Source organism: Fundulus heteroclitus, unplaced genomic scaffold (genome assembly GCF_011125445.2).
Source record: "Fundulus heteroclitus isolate FHET01 unplaced genomic scaffold, MU-UCD_Fhet_4.1 scaffold_38, whole genome shotgun sequence".
NCBI lineage: Eukaryota > Metazoa > Chordata > Actinopteri > Cyprinodontiformes > Fundulidae > Fundulus > Fundulus heteroclitus.
Genome location: NW_023396792.1, coordinates 1,549,354 through 1,563,354, shown reverse-complemented (window position 1 = coordinate 1,563,354; position 14,001 = coordinate 1,549,354). Strand labels below are relative to the sequence as shown.

The following is a 14,001-nucleotide window of genomic DNA, read 5'->3' as shown; positions in this document are numbered from 1 at the left end:
TTTGCTGATAGTGACTCTTATTTAGGGATGTGTTTTAAAAAAAAAATATCGATAGATCGATTCATATAACCAAAGATAGATTTTTAAAGAATGCATTTCCCTCTGTGAACTTAAACGGTATTCTGCCCCACAGCCTGTTTGTGAAAGCAACGTTCAGGGAGAGGGTTTGGTCCTCAGAGCCGCCATTAACTATCATTACTTTAAATATTCCTTGTTGAATGTTAATATAATTCTAGTATCAATGTGTTCCATAACTAAACAGTCATGTAATTCAGGTAACTTTTTTTTTTTCAAATGGCAGCAATCCAACTTGAGATCGAACCGGATCGAAAATCTATTTTAAATCTTAAGAATCAGAATCAAATAAATTCTTGAAACGATACCCAGCCCTACTCTTGTTGTATAACATGGGGTTACTTGATGTAAAAAAGTGTTTTCCAGGGCTAGATCACTATGGAAAGTAAAAATGTGACATTTTTAATTTAGATTTTATTCCCTATCCTGTTTTAATGTTTCCCTATTTCCATCTGCTTTTATTATGAAAGCGGGACCACCGTAGAAAAAGCTGCCATCAATCAATCAATAACGTACTTTATAGTTCAGACTTGAAAAACGGGCTAACAAGGACTGACAGCTGTTTTGGTTTGACAAAAACATGCTGGAACCCTGACAAAGGCAGCATTTGCATCTCATTTGTAAAAATATGAACGTCCCATAACTGGATTACCAAAAGGTTATATTATATATATATATATATATATATATATATATATATATATATATATATATATATATATATATATATATATATATATATATATATATATATATCTATATATATATATATATATATATATATATATATATATATATATATATATATAATTTTCACAATTTAGCAACATTTGTGGAAACTTGCCCAGTAAAAATACCCAGAATTTGGTGACATTAAACACAGGCTTATAGGATACAGCTTTATTGAAACAGTCTTAACCAATAACATCATCAGTGTACAAATGGGTTACGGCGCAACAGAACAGTGGGTTAAAAAAAGGAAAAAAAAAAAAGAGAAAATTAAAACAAACGCTTTTATGAAAATTATACGACCGAAAGGGAGAAGCGTCGACAACAAAAAGGTAGAAGAAAACCACTCCCAGGGACTTGGATCAACAGTGGCAGGGTAATTTTTTTGCATTTACTTTGTAAAAAAAATAAATTAATAAACTCTTTCAAGTTTACAGGAACATCTATTTGTAGTTTTACATGACACAGACTCTGAGAATCCTACATGTGGTGAACTTGAGCATGTGTTGAAACATTTAGAGGCTCTAAATGTCAGCGGGCTGCTAAATAAGTAGGGCGGGAGTTAAAAAAAAAAATGTAAATAAAAATGCCAAATTAACCATCAGAAATAAAATGTTATAAAAGTGAGCTCGGGTTAACACATTCAAGCTCCTGAATGTTCAACGTGGCGCAACAGGACGGTTCTTCCCATCGTTTAGGATCGCATCGCTTGAGCGTTAGCCCGGGACATGCCTCGAGATCCCTGGCCGGCTCCCCGCTTGTAGCCTGGCTGATATCCCTCCTGCAGGAACGAGCGCAGGTTAGCCAGCGCACACAGGAGGAACAAAACAAAAAACAGTTAGCTTTTAAAGTGAGTTTTTATGTCTTACCCGCTGGTAGCCACTGTTGGAATAGTCCCGAGACGTGTTGAACTGGGTTTGGCCGTAACCGCTGCCGGTAGGAGCATTTGAAAACGGAGCGCGATATCCTTCATAACCACCTGGTAACAGAAGTTCATACAGTTAGATCAAACAAGTCAATTAGTGCGGTTACTAAAAGCACATCTGCGACATGCTTAGATTGCGGCACCTCTAAATCCGTTTGAGGCGCCTCGGTAGCCATTCATAAAGCCGCGGCTGTTCCTGGCTCCACCCCTCGGCGCACCTCTGCTGCTGTAAAACGACTGGCTGGACTGGACGAACCCCGACCCTACAGACGGATCCTCATGACCGCCTGCTGATGGCATGACCTGGTCCTGAGGCTGGAATCCACCAACAACTGACGAAAGGGAGTCAGACTATATTACAAGTCTGTTAACGCACTGATGGGGTCACAGAGGCTACGTTCGCACTGCAGGTCTTGATGCTCAATTCAGACTTTTTTTTGTTCTCATACTGCTATCAAACGCGGCCGTCATCAGACTTCTGCCTGAACGGTTCAAGACCGCAAAGAGACCCGCGTGTGCGGATAACAGAGGGAGATGTCACAGTAGGGCTGGACGATACAAAAAAAAAAAAAGCATATCGATAAAATAAAAATCATATTGATCGATAGCGATAATTATCAGCAAATTCAAAACATATTTTAAGTGCAGCCCTGGCCATTTTATGCTGCTGCTGCTTGGAGACCTCCCATTGAACTCAGCCCAATATTCAATAAAGTTTTTACCAAAACTGCAAGTTTTAAAAAAAGAAAAGTACTCGTTTTTTTAACTCTTAAAAGGGGGTGGGGCTTTGTGATGGATCGTTCCTGGGTCTGCATTTGTGATTGGTTGGGAGGATGTAGAGACTAGTATTAACCTACATGATAGGCTAGAATGCAAAAAGGAAAACTTCTTCTATTGAACTTTTTATTGACCTTTTTTTCTATTATTGATATACGTCTATCGATAGATATCAGGGCTTTGAACCGATTTTTTTTTTCCCCCAATCGGTTCGTTCCGAACAGAAACTGAATTATAACGTTTCCGGTTATGAGTTCCACCAATAAATTGACGTTCCCGAACCGGTTAGAACAAAAAAATACTGTTCCCGGAACGGTTAATTTTGTTCCTTTTGTTCGACAAATATAGCTATTGATATTGTGTTTGGAATGGGGGTTTAACTTAACGATGGATCATAATTTACCTCTTATTTAAGATGTGTAGCGCTAGTGGAGACACCGCTCTCTCAGTCAGCGAATGTGTGATGTGATGTCACACAGGAAGTGAACCTCAGCCGTCATGGTAACGTGCGCAGGAAAATAATTACTTTTTTTTATTTTTTTATTATTAGGCAACGAAAACTTTGAGGAACGAAATAAAACCGGTATTAACCGGTTACCATTATTTTTAAATAAGTGTTCCAGTTCCAGAACATAAAAAATAATAACGTTTCCGGTTTCGTTTCTGTTCCCTGTAAAATACAAAAAGTTCCCGGTTTTCGTTTTCGTTCCTTGAACCGGTTCAAAGCCCTGATTGATATATATATATCGGTATTGAATTATCGTCCAGCCCTACGTCACAGAGCAGTGAACTGTTTGCGGCAATAATGGTGAACGTAATTTTTTCTACAAGTGTTCAATAAACCTTTGATAAAAAACGAAAAACTCAAAAATGTTTTAAAAAAATGGCCGGCATCTCTCATTATTATCATAAAGTCGCTGAGCATTAGGAGTCGACAATATTAAGACCACATCATAGTGATACGAAAAAAGATAAGGTGATCTAGCTGCTGCTGCTACGTGTGGACATGTAGTGAGAGACAGGAGAGTGACGCGAAAGGCGGATAAGATGCGTTCAGACAGCGGACGCTTTAAAAACAACATACAAAACGTATCCAAATTAGTATCACGTATAGAAGTGGCACAAATCAGATTTTTTTTAGGGATGAGGATCGGAATTGGGCCGTTCACACTGCCATGAAAAAGACAGATATGGGTCTCACATCCCTGCAGCATGAACGCAGCCTAAAGCAGGCTGGCTCACATCCAACACAGCAAACCGCTAAAGGCTACCGTCTCCACCTTTCGATTGCTCAGTAAAAGGCTCTTTAATGAACCGCGTGCTCTCTCACCTGACTGTAACCTTTCCTGTGGCATTTCCGGCTGCTCCACCGTGCTCTCCGACTGGCTGGTGAAGCCCGGACCATAGCCACCAGGAAACTGGCCGGACTGCTTCAGAGCATCTGTTTGGCCGTCGGTGGGCGGCGGTACGGGCGCGTTCATATTAAACACCTGAAACGAGGAAATAAAAATCGCAAATCCATTAATTTTCCACCACGCTAAATTATTCTTGCTGAAGATCTGCGCTTTCAGTTAGGATGGCACACGACAATCAACCATGTTTGTTTTGGGGAAAAAAAGATGTTTACTGGCCCTGACTGAACCGCCCCATCACGTTCAGCAGAAAACATTAAAAAGGGCCAAACATTTTGGTTTCTAGACAGCTTAAACGAACCCAGAGCATACCGCTTGCACTGACTGGAATGGCGCTGCGTTCACATTGATGCCTCCGGAGTGGATATGTTTGGAGACAGGTGGGAAGGCGGTGGACAGGGAACATGGGGCAGAAGACTGTTCAGATGACAGAGACATAGAGGGCTGGGGAAGGCAGGGGGAGGAGGAGATTTGAAAGGCAAGGAGACAAGGGATGTGGAGAAGGTCAGCGGATGTGATGGGAGCAGTGAACGTTACAGTCAAAGCTTCCAGCTAATTCCACACAATGTTCAACTGACTCCATACGCCACAGCACAGACGATACCACTTAAACACTATTGACAAACACGTCTGATCATAGTCCTGATTCACGTTTTCAGGCAACGCAAGAGAAGCAAAGTCTTTAACCGACGTCCGGCTAAGCGTTTTGCTGTACTTACCTGGGAGGATTCCTGTGGTCCAGATACAGTACTTGTCTGAGGAAGCCTGGCTTCTGAGTGGACAACTAAGGAGAGAACGAAAAAAGGGCAAATTGTTAAAAAGTATCCGTCCTCGACTGTTTTACTGCAGCTTTAGGAGGACTCACTTGACGGGCCGCCCATCTGCTGCAAGTCAACGGTCTGCAGAGGCTTCATCGGCTGGGCAGACACGATGGCTGGGTCCAGAGCCTGGCCGTCAAATTCCAACATGGAGTCCTGTCAACGTAAACGGTTTAGATCAACACCTTTTTAGTTTATTCCACTCACTCACTTCTACTTTTAAGGCGTGTATTTTGCAGGGTTAATCACATTTTTACCCGCGCTTTATTCTATGCTGTCCAGTTTTCTGAAGAAGGCTGCATCAAAATGAAAACTAATTTTTATACCTGGGCCAAATTAGCTAGAAATAACTTTAGTTAGGACATACTTTACTCCTGATTCTATTGTTTAATTTGCCCTATTTGAAATTGTTGAATTACTCTTGGTTTATACATTGGCTGACACCGGGAGTAGAACTACCACCACCTCACTCACTGCAAAAACAGAACTTAAAATAAGTAAAATATTCTTAAAATTTGTGTATTTGTCCTTGATTTGAGCAGGTAAATAAGATGATTTGCCAATGGAACAAGATTTTTGACCTTAAAATAGGAACAACTCATCTCCATCATCTTATTTAAAGTGCAGGATGTCTAATTATCTTATATTAATGGTCAAAATAATCATTCCATTGGCAAATAATCTTATTTACCTGCTCAAATCAAGGACAAATACACTAACTTTAAGAACATTTTACTTATTTTTAGATCCGTTTTTTGCAGTGCTCCTATGCGTCTGGCATAATCGTTAATAGTAATGCATTAAATCAATACTTCAACCTTTTTTTTTTTTTTTTTAGCTCTAAAAGTGTATTAAAATGTCACACTAACAGTAGCAGCTTGGCAAATCGCTCTGTAAAATCGTTCTAACCTGCATGAAGTTGTAAGGTCCTTGCATTTGGGCCATGAGATCCTGCACCGCCTGCTTCCGGACCACCGGGTCAGTGGGCGGAGAGGGAGCACCTCGGTTCACATTAGCAACGGGGGGCTCGGCAGCCAGCTGTGCAGTGGGATGGTGCTGGAGGGAGTTCATCTAGCGACAGAAACGTCAAAGAATACTTCAGTAGGACCAGATAAACACACAGAGTTGGCAAGCGTGTGTGGTGGGGGGATTGTTTATCAGGGGGTTGTTCTTGGTTATACTTTGTGCTACATGTGAACAGGGTTTCCATGCTTAAATGACCAGGCGCATAAATGGAGAGACAGATGTTGTTAGAGGAGGAACTTGACTAGAACCCTGACCCTAACCTAATACAGCACCTTTGAGATAAATCGGATCGGACAGCCAGCCTGACTTGTCCAACATCAGTGTGTGACCTCACACATGCTGTCTTAGAGGAATGCTGAAATTTTCCTATAAACACGTTCCCAAACCCCGTGAACAACCTTCTCAGAAGACTTGAAACTCTTATAGCGGTAATCTCCTTCCTAGATAGAGCTTAAGTCTCAATAACGGGACGCTATGAAAGCTCAAATGTGTGAGTAAAGATGAGCATCTCAGCACATTTCACAATACGGGGGATTTGGTGGCACTGATGAGTGCAGAGGTAACGTATTCTGAGGATACCTGAGCCTCCACGGTCCACTCCTCCACCTGGTCTTTGTCGGTGTTACTGTATGTAGTTTCTGGGACAAACTGCCTGTTGAAAAACTGCCAACAAGAAACACCGACTTAAATAAAATACACAATAAAAACTTACATAATGTCCCAAGGTTTTTAATGCCGATACATCAGAAACGTTTTCCCAACCTCTGTGGTTTCCACTTGGACCGGCTCAACGTAGGTTTCATTTGTTGGTCCTTCTGGAGAGAAACACATTTACAGGGTGATCACACCTACATAAAACACACTTCTAATAAACTTTATAAGCCAGGCATACACTGTACCACTTCTTGCCCTTTGTTGGGCCGATTCTTCAGTTGTGCGAGATTTTTTTAGATTGGGCCGAGTTTCAGCTGCGTCCTGCATCGTGTAGTATACAGAGGGTAACGAGGGGCGATTCGCCTCTCACGACCACCTCCCCATCAGGAATCAGACGGTCGGATGAAAATCAAACATGTTTGAAATTCAGTCGGCCCTCGTGAGTGATCATGAGTGCGTCCTGCTGTTGAAGCGGAGCTACGAGCGTCTACGAGCCCATTTCCCCCAACCTCGGCGCACTGAGCATGTGCAAACAAGGAAATTCTTCTTCACTGCAAAAACGGATCTAAAAATAAGTAATATTTTCTTAAAATGAGTGTATATGTCCTTAATTTGAGCAGGTAAATAAGATGATCTGCCAACAGAATAAGATTTTTGCACTTAAAATAGGAACAACTCATCTTCATCATCTTAATTCAAGTGCAGGATGTCTAATTATCTTATTTTAGGGGTCAAAATACTCATTCCATTGGCAGATAATTGTGTATACATGCTTCAAATCTAGGACAAAAACACAAATTTTAAGAACATTTTACTTATTTTTAGATCCATTTTTGCAGTGTTCTTCTTCTCAGACGAAAACATAGGAGCTGAGAGAAGCATGATGGCGGTACGTATGACATGGAGTTAAACTACGGAGGAGCGACTCGTAGAATTGCCAAGGCAGCGCATTTCGTTCCATTGAGCCTCATATTTAACAGTGAGCATCGATACTTCCACCTTTTTCTTCTTCTACTGTTTCCAGATATGGTGAGTAGTGAACTTTTAAACCCTGAGGTTTCGTCGTACAGTTTGAGCTGTACATGAGTACAACAACTGAAAGTATCGTACAGTGTACGCCCGGCTTAAGCAGATGAGTGACTGGTTACCAGGTTCAGGCGGCTGCTCCCTGCTAGCGGCGGTTTCCTCCACAGCAGTCTGCTCTTCTGGTGTCTCTTCTGCCTCGCAGGCGCCGTTCTGCTTCGTTTCTGCTCTGTCAAAGTAACCACTTAGCAGCAGTTTGTCCAGAGTCTCCCTCAGTGACTTGTCTGCAACAAAGAGAGCGGGGAAAGAAAAAAAGGCTTTGATGAACACAACAGTATACAGCAGAAATGTGCAGACATCTTTTTTTTTCTTGGAAAGTCAGATAAATGTGAAACAGCCAGACTGACAGAGCCATTCTTCGCTCAACTCAACACCAAAACAGGTCACTGTTTTAAGAAGTGATGCCTAAATCCACACTGGGGCGGACCTTTAAATATCACCAGCCATGGAAATAATAGCTGAAGCACATGTAAAGGATAAATATCTGAGTAAAAGCTACAAATATGTCTCGTTTGGATGATTGTTCTGCTTTAGCTATGAAGCCATTTGCTAAACTCTATGAAACGACCCAAAATAAGCACGCTTTAAAATGCCTTCCACAGAGTCTTCAAACATCAGCGCCACCCTGTGCAGAAATTACACAAAAATACTTGCATGTAGTTCCTGCCACAGGCTTGTCTCGACCCTCGAGCAGAGACCACAGGTGTTGCGAGGCCTCTTCGTACTGGTCGCTCAATCTGGAAACAAGAATTCAGGGCGAACATTTTAACACAAGCGCATCGGCCATTTTCAGATTTAAAAATGCTGAATTAGACCCAAAAAAAAACCCTTGTATACAACTTTTTTTGAATGTCTAAAAATTAAGGTATTTCCTTTAGGTGTGTTGAAATTCCATTCTACATTTGGTGATATATTTAATGTGTTTATTTTACATCATGAAAACCTCAGCTTCTCTTTGAATATTACATTCCAATAAAAAAAGGATTTTTTTTACGCTGAATTTAGATCTTATGGCCTACTCAATAATGGAGGAGACAGCTGACAGACTTAAAGCATTTTAGTGTGCAAGAAAACAAAATGCACAAGACAGCCCTGAGATGATTGTGAAGCAAAGTTAAATCAAGAGTTTTGGGGGAGATTTATGGACCGCAGAAGGAGCCACTGCTTCAAGAGCCATCGTTCGTATCCAGGTTAGGGGCGGCAGCTGTGGCGCTCCTTTTAGCCGCTCCTCAATCAGAGAGAACATTGGAGACTTGGAAGTGAAATCAAGATCCCAGAATCAGGGGTGCAGAGGCCCCTAACCCAAGTTGTTTGAGGTCCAGAGTGAAGTCTACACCGTCGTGATGATTTAAAGTGCCATATCACCTGCTGCTGTTGGTCCACCACGTTTCATTAAGTTCAAAGGGAGAGCCACCGTCTTCCAGGAAATGTTAGAGCGTTCACGGCTCCTCCTGCCAACAAGCTTTATGAGAGGCTGATTTTATTTTCTAGCAGGACTTGGAACCTGCCAACAGTACGAACACCTGCGTATGTGACCATTGCGTCACTGTGTCCTGACGTAAACCCTGTACCGGGCTTATGGTCTATTATCAACAGTATGATGGAGCGGGATAAGCTGAAGGGCGGCATTAGTGCAGCCTGGGCTTCCTGAACGCCTCGGCAGGCTTTCAGTGGCTGCAGGTAAAATTCACCAAGATCAACAGCATTTATTCTTTCGAAGCATATTCGTGTGTAAAGATGCAGCTACATCGAAATAAGACTTAGACAACTTTGTCATTTTGTATGTACAGAGTGCATACAGAACGAAATTTCGTTGCATACAGCTTGTAAATTACAGTATAAAGTGCAGCAGTGATTAAAAAGTAAACAATTGTAAACAATGCAGGAGAAAGAGACAGTGTGCGATCACAGTGTACAGGAGAATATTTAAACCATTTGTATGTGCAGAAATGATGATGCAAAAAGGCATTTGTGCAAAAATGCATTTAGAAACTAAAAGTTTGGCAGCATTTGTAATGCTAGATAGAGATGCAGTGATGCAAATGTGCAAATGTGGTGCAGAATCCAGTTTATAGTTCAACAGTCTGATGGCAGCAGGGAAAAAGCTTTTGCAGAACCTGGTGGTCCTGCAGCGGATGCTGCGGAACCTTTTCCCAGAAGGCAGCAGGGAGAACAGTCCATGGTGGGGGTGTGAGGAATAAACTTTAATATGTGCTGTTAGGCTGGATCGGAGTGCGACACAATCATGGGAATGGCTGCTGACTGGACAGATGTCCAGAGGACAGTCACTGACAGCCTTCACAGAGACAGTGAGCCACAAAAGGTCACTGCTAAAGAAGCCGGGTGTTCTTAGCAAGCATAGTGGAAGGAAAAAGTAGAAAAAGGTGCAGCAGCAACAGGGATAACCACAGCATTCAGAAAATTATGAAGCAAAATCCATTCAGGAATTATGGGGCGTTCACGAGGCGTGAACCGAGGCTGGAATCGGAGCATCAAGAGCTCCTACGTACGGACAAAACCTCTCCTGAGGCAGAGAGCCAGCATCAGAAGCATCTCACCTAAGCTAAGGAGAAAACATTACTGGACTGTTGCTCAGCTATCTAAAGTCCTATTTTCAGATGGAAGCAAAGCTTTCATTTAATTTGGAAATCAGATTATTTTGAGTGCCATGTGATCTGCTGATGTATTTTCTGAAATCCGAGGTCAATGGATCCATCTACCTCAACATGTCCATGCTTTCTTCTGGTGACAAGCTGCATGGAGATGCTGATTTGGATTCAAAATGCTGATTCATTGACCGTGGTGTTAATGGGCTTCATGGCAGGCGAGCTCCTTTGGTCTTCATGGCAGGCGACTCGCCTCCGTGTCACATCACACCGATGCAAAAGGATCCACAAAGTATTGAGTACATAGAAATAAAGATCTGAAATTTCTGTTTAGAATATCCTTTTTTATTGATCTCATGTAATATCCTAAGGGGGTATTCACACCAAGAATTTATTTTGGTCCCGACCAAAAGCGTACTCTAATTTTTTCGTTTGGTGCAGTTTGCTTTCACATTGTACATTTTGCAAGTTAACTGTAACTCATAAAGCCACACGTGTGACAATAGTTGCTCCCATTGGACAGAAATTAGTTTTAAGAACATATCTTTCTAGCTGCTTCCTCCTTTTTAGAGGAGAAAAATTCACTCCAGCTATTAAAAAAAACAAGACAAGATGCTTCCACATACCTGATATCGCAGTTCCTCTCAGGTCCCACCAGCTTATAAAACTCATCAAAAGATGCGAGGTGTGCGTCCGTGAGCAGAGGGGAACCAGAGGCATCGGGTGTTTTAAGGTCCTGCCGCACGCCGTCCTCCCCTAACTGGTCCAATAAATACTGAAGCTCCAAAACGGTCTTCAGCCGCCGCTGTTCAATTTCCTCCCGCTGCAGCTGCTCTCGCCGTGCAGACTTCTTAACTGCCTTTTGGACCTAGACACACGCAAATGTTTAGCCGCATCTTATTTCACAAAACCTACCGACATAATTTGATCTTCAGCTAGGATCGGCACCGATCGGCACAGAAGGGTTAAACCCTTCTGTGTTTAACCCTTTAAACAGGACATTTCCCCCTCTGTTTAAGGTTTAATGAAGTAGTAGTTTTCCACAGGGTTCCCACACCTTGGTGAACATCAAATTCAAGGACCTTTCAAGGACTTTCCAGGACCAATTTCCTCAAATTCAAGGACCACACGTAGTGGCATTTACCTACTGTGACCGCTGAATAGGTTATCATATTTTAATACAATGCAAATTCAATAAAAGACTAAACGGCATAGAAGTTGTTGGGTCAGAAGCAATGCAAGAAAGTGGACTTAATATAAAGCCTACATTGATATTGATCATATTCATAGCCTACATTTATATCCACAGTACATGGCCATGCCATACTACATTATATATAAGATCTACATTAGCCTACCATTTCATTAAGTTAAGGGAAAAAACCGTAGCCTACCAACTAACGAAGAAGAGCGAACGTACTTTTGCAAATTAAGTCTGCGGAATCAACATAATTTTAAAAGATCGTGTGGTAGTAAAATAATAACACGAGTCGTCATCCGTGTGAACTTTCAACCCCACAAAAAAATTCAAGGACTTTCAAGGGCCTTGAATTTATTTTTTCAGATTCACAAACTTTCAAGGATTTTAAGGACCTGTGGGAACCCTGTTTCCAGAACAGCTTTGAAATGTTTCCTTGGCCGCCTTCTGATAGCATAAAAAGCTGTAAAATGAACAATTATGAGGTTCGGTCACCAACATTTTAGGAAAGATCTTACACACCTCTTGGCCCAAAGCCAGGAAGCTCTTCTGCAACTCTCGAGCAAAATCAAGGTTGTTGATGATCTCTTGATACTTCGTCAAAGCGTCCTGTGGAAATATTAAAAGGAAAAATATTGAGTGTTTCACTAAAAGAGAGGTTTTTATCTGGCAATTTTAATAAATATATAATAGTTTGTAAACCAGCTCAAATGAATATTTTAAGACAAATATAATAAAATTAAGTTATATGACATCGTTTTATAATTTTGTTGCATTTCTATAAAAGATAATGCATTAATACAACGCTGCATATCAAGTATCTTTCTTACCAGCTGATCCTGATTCAGTCTTTCTCCCTTATTCTTTCTGGCCTGATAGTCGTCAAGTTTGGACTGAAAAAACAAAAATAAAGAACATTATGAGCACTAAAGAAACATGTCTGTGAAAATATGACAATCCAAAGCAATACATGATTAAAATAAGGCATCAAGAGTGGGAAAATACTTAAAAATAAAAGGAAAGGAGAAAAGTAAGGATAGAAGAACTTAATTGAAATGCTTTTCAGGAGTTAGAGCATCATTTCCAACAATAAGACTTGTTTATACCAGAAGATCGGGGAACACATTTTAAAAACTTTATTACAATCTTTGTGAAATTCAAAAATTACAACAATCTTTGTGAAATTCAAAAAGGGAAATTTAATCACAAAAAGATTTCTCCATTGAAGGATCCCAGAGCAGAAACTGGTAACATCTGATGACGATTACACAGAAGATAATCTTAACAAAACACACCGCGACATAAAACTACCTGCCAAGACAGACAAAAGATTCAAAACCAGCCGTCCGCATAAATATTTCACATGACGTACCTTTTTCTTTTCCATATTCCGGACCTTTTTGTCGATCACACCAAGAAACTGCTTCATGGTCTCAGACTGACTTCCGTTCCCCAGGTCTGGAATGGCACACTGGGCAGCATTGTTGCCAACCGCTGCTGAAGGCATCTTGAGGGAGAAATTTTTTTAAAAAAGAAGAAAATTGGAGGGGATTATTGTACGTTCCTACTGCTGTGAGCTTTATGGTTTTTAATGTCCACGTATAACGGACGAGTTGGGCTGTGTAGAAGTGAATTTCTCACATTTTGAGGATTTCCATCCATAAACCGCCATATTTGTCTTCTTGTTTTAGTGTAAAGAGAGTTGTCAATCAATTTCACTGTAACATAAGATATCCATATGATTTTTCTGTGTGGAGGAAATTATGTGGGGCAGGCTTAGTGGTCTAGTGGTTAGAGGAGGCTGCATTTTCACAGGTTCAAATCCCAAAGACCCACAGGGATGGGTTACATGCAGACGAAAAGGTTCATTGGTATGAGTGTTGGCTGTGGCTTGCCCTCAAACACAGCTTGTATTGCTCGCAATTTATAGAGATATCCAAAATTAATAGAGACATAGCAAAAACATAGCCCATCATTTGTTTTGTTTTCTCTCCTGCTATCAACGTAGCTGAGTGAGTACTGCTCAAGTGTTCTAAGATAGCAGCTTTTGAAGAAGACAACAATGTTTTAGATCAACTGAATAAGTCTGTCAGGTAACAGGTTTAAACAGCTACGCTGCAGGAATCCAACAGATTTGGTACATAGAGCCACGCTTAATGAATGTGAGCAAACTCCATCAGAAGTTGGGATCGTAGATTCTTCTCATCTTGATTTCAAAATTTAACAAGATTTACTTTAAGCAAAGGATGTCAGCCAATTGGTTTCTCCTGTCAAGAAAGAGTATTATTTCCTTTAATGATGAAAATTCAATAAGAAATGTCGGATTTTGATTGACTAAAAGGAGTATTTACAAGTCTTTATTGACATTTTCAGGTGCCGGTCATATAATTAGAATATCATGAAAAAGTTGATCTTTTTTTTCAGTAAGTCCATTCAAAAAAGGGAAACTTGTATATTATATCTACACACAGACTGATATATTTCAAATGTTTACTTCTTTTAATTTTTGATGATTATAACTGAGAACTGATGAAAACCCCAAATGAAGTATCTCAGAAAACTAGAATATTGTCAAAAGGTCCAATATTGAAGAGGTGCCACACTCTAATGAGCTAATTAACTCAAAACACCCGCAGTGGCCTTTAAATGGTCACTCAGTCTAGTTCTGTAGGCGACACAATCATGGGGACATCTGCTG

At 40.8% G+C, this 14,001-nt stretch overlaps 1 protein-coding gene across 7 annotated transcripts in view; it reads right to left on the bottom strand.

The window, feature by feature from the left end:
• Nucleotides 1-960: 960 nt before the first annotated feature.
• caprin1a (cell cycle associated protein 1a) overlaps nucleotides 961-14,001 on the bottom strand; it is a 34,386-nt gene continuing 21,345 nt past the window's right edge. For 2 of the 7 annotated variants that reach the window (XM_036130741.1, XM_012850697.3), the window contains exons 2-17: nucleotides 12,676-12,810; nucleotides 12,134-12,196; nucleotides 11,826-11,912; nucleotides 10,732-10,973; nucleotides 8,154-8,236; nucleotides 7,565-7,723; nucleotides 6,525-6,577; nucleotides 6,342-6,425; nucleotides 5,646-5,807; nucleotides 4,784-4,892; nucleotides 4,638-4,702; nucleotides 4,231-4,362; nucleotides 3,837-3,996; nucleotides 1,873-2,061; nucleotides 1,674-1,783; nucleotides 964-1,585 (exon numbers count right to left, since the gene is read on the bottom strand). In XM_036130741.1, the coding sequence (XP_035986634.1) occupies nucleotides 1,499-1,585; nucleotides 1,674-1,783; nucleotides 1,873-2,061; nucleotides 3,837-3,996; nucleotides 4,231-4,362; nucleotides 4,638-4,702; nucleotides 4,784-4,892; nucleotides 5,646-5,807; nucleotides 6,342-6,425; nucleotides 6,525-6,577; nucleotides 7,565-7,723; nucleotides 8,154-8,236; nucleotides 10,732-10,973; nucleotides 11,826-11,912; nucleotides 12,134-12,196; nucleotides 12,676-12,810 (1,920 nt within the window). In that variant the 3' untranslated portion in view covers nucleotides 964-1,498. Of the gene's footprint in view, nucleotides 1,586-1,673; nucleotides 1,784-1,872; nucleotides 2,062-3,836; nucleotides 3,997-4,230; nucleotides 4,363-4,637; nucleotides 4,703-4,783; nucleotides 4,893-5,645; nucleotides 5,808-6,341; nucleotides 6,426-6,524; nucleotides 6,578-7,564; nucleotides 7,724-8,153; nucleotides 8,237-10,731; nucleotides 10,974-11,825; nucleotides 11,913-12,133; nucleotides 12,197-12,675; nucleotides 12,811-14,001 lie in introns of all 7 variants that reach the window. The other 5 variants (XM_012850698.3, XM_021309574.2, XM_021309576.2 and 2 more) reach the window with 5 other exon arrangements.